Genomic DNA, 3,893 nt, shown 5'->3' with positions numbered 1-3,893 from the left:
ATGAGGGGATCTCTCTTCAACCACCACGCTATTACAAGAGAAAGTTATAATCACAGCATGTTGGACGTGATCTTTATGTTATAAAGAGGAGCGATTTTTAAACTAAATTCAAATTCTTGCCTGCCATTGAGGCGGTGGATATAGGCTAAGCAACTAACCCTGATTGTAAACCAGCTATTTCGAAAGTGAATCCCGTATTTATATGAGGGATGTGGAATATATGTCACTCCTGAAACTTTGCTGCATGCAAGTTAAGGTATGTGGCTGTTGGTCCTGTTAGCAGCAAGTAAAACAACTTTTATTTAAATTCTGAATCGATTGTAGCCTAGAAAGCGAGCAAATAGCGCTTTCATCTAACGTTAATCACTAAAAAGCTGTCACTCACTTCAATTGATCGCAATCTCACGATTCCGTGATATGAAGCTCTCAGAACTGCAAACAAAATCTTATTTACATCGTGTCTATGTGTGGCGTTTAGCATTCAGTGAATTCTGACAGTGTCGCCCTGTATCTATTTATATATTTCTTTATTTATATTTTAATATATTATTTTATATTAACCATTTGCACACACGAGCATTATCCGGCTTTGCTCCTCCCGACCGCAGACGCAGGTTTACAAGCCACTTTTTCCTGCGTTTTTCAGTAAATTTCTTGACTTTTGACTTCTTGGCTCCGTGTGGTTTCTCGGTTTGGCCTATTTGAGCATCCATAAACAACGCAAAACACTGGCATTTTGAGTTTCTGCTAGTGATTTCTATGGTGAAAAATCACTTCCCAGCTGTGCCCTCCAGCTGCATTTCGCGCGTCATCAGAATCACGTGATTGCAAACAACCTATTATGCTGAAACTGCTGGAGGCAGGTGTTATGAATGAAGTTCCCTCTGATCTGATTTTTGCAGCGCTATTCTTTATTGTCCGTCCCATCTTTTGCTAAGTTTTAAGCACACATGGCTTGGCAGGGTGTGAAAACACTAATTCTGGTTTTGTGTTGCATTGATTTGGCTCTGTCACAGGGTTCAACGCCGATCTCTACTTTAGATCCTTCTTCAAGCATAGATGATGATTATTCTGGTGTTGAAGCTGATCACTCAGAAGTGGCAACTCAAGAGAGTGTACAGGTGATGAAATCAAAACTGGCAGTTTACTGTAACAATGATACTATGAAAGTGATTTTGCCAGCTGGTTCTCTCAGTCAGGTTAAGATTTTGGGTAAGTGCTAGTATAGCCGTTTATGTTTTCATACATGTACATTTAATTAACATTTCGATTTCTGCCATCTGAATGTTTATAAATATTTTCAGGTGTTTCAGTAATTGAATCTGTGCTTGGGGCCCCAGCGGCCTGTGGATACTCACTGACACAAGGCCATGGCCAAAATATTTTGGTTGTTGACTACGCTGGCTGTCATGTCATCTTGGAGGTATTAATAAAGTTATGGAAACATTTCTGCTCTTAAATTTCACATCAAGTCGGTTATTAAATAAATGTTTATTTACTCACCGTTATGTCTTTCCAAACCTGTACAAAAAGTCTATACAGTAAAAATCAATGTTGTTTGAACCCTGACCATCAAAATGTGTTCCACAGAAGAAAGATATGCTTACAGGTTTCGAATGGCAAAAGGGTGAGTTAATGTTGAATTTTTTATTTTTGGGTGAACAATCTGTTTATCTATATACACATTCATGGTCCTATTGCAAAATGGGTCAGTGCATGTTATTCCAAAGAAAAATGTTTGTTTCATCAGAATGTAATATCTTGTTCCACCTCTGAGACCTTTTTCAGTTGATTTCCCAGTTTTATTTTAACCTCTCTCCTCTAGGCGTCTGTCAAACAAAAGAGGTGCACAGTTTTTTTTTTTGTTTTTTTTACCATTGTTCTGTCTTTAGGATGGCCATTACACTCTGAGGGTCCTCTACCCAGATGAAAACGGACAGTTGGATGTCTTGTGATGCAAACCAAAGTCTCACTGCTTCCCTTAAACATCTGAGTGTGCAGTCAGATCAGATGCCAGTTTGTGCAAAACTGCCCCCTACACAACCATCCAAGTCATCACCTCCCCTTTCCCCACCATATCCACTGCTGCTGAACAGCACACCGGGAGGTGAACACGAAACCCTTGTGTACAGCTCACTTTTGCGCTAAAGCTGCTGTGCTTTTCCAACCTGATTGGTTGGAGACGAAGCGGAGTCCAGCCCGGGGTCGTCACATGTGGTTGCCGCAAGCCCGCCTCCGCTCACTCTAGGCCCCCAGCCTCCGCTCACTCCAGCCGTGTGAGACGCGGTTTCGTTGTGAAAGCGAAACTACTTTGGTCTTCCAAAAGAGGAAGTTGGCCAATCAGAGCACACCTCACTTTTCAGACCGATGAGCTTTGTAAAAATCGACATGTTTCAGAAAGGCGGGGCATAGAGGAGAAATAATAATGTACAGTATGTGGAAAATGTTTTTTGAACCGTAAACCGCATAAACGCATTTCATTACACCAAATACACCAAATAATGTTCTTTTTAGCAACATCATATAACCCCTTTAATTCGTATTATGTTAATCATATGAAAATGGATGATTTTTAGAGAGCAAGGTTGTAGAGTAACGTACAACTGAGATCATGTGAATTCATACGAATTCACCAAAACGGCTACAAATTGCTATGATGTGTTGGTCTTTCTCAAACTAACTCTGCTTTTTCATGGGGTTTTATTTTAAGGCTGCAGTATCTCTGACAATCAGAGAGTGTCGTGTGGCACCTCGGGTATAACGCAAGACGAGTGCCTGGCCACAGGATGCTGTTTTGATGAGATGACCTCAGTCTGCTACTATCCCATGTATGGTATGTTCTTATGTGCTTCACCGCTGAAACCGTGCATGTTCAAGAAACTTAAGTCTATTAAGGCAAGTCTGTTCACACAGTGTTATCATAAGGACCTCAAATCCTGCAGTTTTTAGGTCGGTCCACTTAAAGCACATACGTTCTTAGGGGTGTAAATAAATACTTGAGTTATTTTGGGGGATTTGTACTTTATTCAAGTATGGTACTTGTATTTTTAATTGATTACATTTCTGAAGAAAAAAAACCACTTGTTACTCCTTAAATTTATTTATTTATTGTTTCATTTTGAAAAGTACTTGCATGCATTAAATATGCTAAACAGAAGCTCAAACGTACGCTTTTGATGTGTGAGAACCAATGAGATTTCTGTTCACACAACAACATTTCAGCTTCAGTTAAAACGTTCATCAGGTAAATGTCTGGCTTCAAAAGTTTGCCATCAAATCTGAGAAAGCATATTGAGGTATAAATGGTCCTTTTCTCTCAAAAAAGTTCATCCATGTTTGTCTGTTTTGATATAGCCGTTAGTTGTGTAATATATTGGCTGAATGCACAACATTGAGTGCAAATAAAATCAGTGATGAAAATTTTAAATGCATGAGCCATGTTTCAATGAGAATGATTGTTTTAATTAAATGTTAAAAGTCCAAAAAGTGTTTAAATGAACATTGTTAAATTAATTGTATTACGTGCCTTTTTTTAAGAGCGCCTCTTAAAAGTGAAAATAATGCTAAGCGTACTTCCATTGTGTTGAAAAGTTTTGAAAAGTAATATAATTATTATATTAATTAGACCAGGCTCAGTAGAGCATTTCTTTACTTGTACCTTACTTTGTGCACAGGCATACTGTCATGTTGGTCTATGCCTAAAAATAACACGTTACCTTTTCATGGATGTGATTTGTTTTACTGCATTACTTGCTCTTATGTTTTTTTTTTTTTAGTACATACAGGACGTCTCTAGTGGTACTTAGTGGTACTAGACATTGACAAACCTATTTTATCCTGAACAAATCCAGGGTTTTTATCTTTTTTTTTTTTTTTTTTTGGTTTTTTTAACG

The 3,893-nt window shown here is 38.3% G+C and overlaps 1 protein-coding gene across 1 annotated transcript in view; it reads left to right on the top strand.

Moving 5' to 3' along the window:
- The first annotated feature begins 895 nt into the window (after positions 1–895).
- LOC107670692 (zona pellucida sperm-binding protein 4-like) overlaps positions 896–3,893 on the top strand; it is a 4,961-nt gene continuing 1,963 nt past the window's right edge. Inside the window, exons 1-4 of the mRNA XM_016463377.1 lie at positions 896–1,212; positions 1,305–1,423; positions 1,893–2,107; positions 2,711–2,833. Of these exons, the coding sequence (XP_016318863.1) occupies positions 1,927–2,107; positions 2,711–2,833 (304 nt within the window). The 5' untranslated portion in view covers positions 896–1,212; positions 1,305–1,423; positions 1,893–1,926. The remainder of the gene's footprint in view (positions 1,213–1,304; positions 1,424–1,892; positions 2,108–2,710; positions 2,834–3,893) is intronic.

This window comes from Sinocyclocheilus anshuiensis, unplaced genomic scaffold (assembly GCF_001515605.1).
Source record: "Sinocyclocheilus anshuiensis isolate Anshui unplaced genomic scaffold, SAMN03320099.WGS_v1.1 scaffold1342, whole genome shotgun sequence".
NCBI classification, from domain to species: domain Eukaryota; kingdom Metazoa; phylum Chordata; class Actinopteri; order Cypriniformes; family Cyprinidae; genus Sinocyclocheilus; species Sinocyclocheilus anshuiensis.
This window is presented reverse-complemented; position numbering and strand designations above follow the sequence as displayed.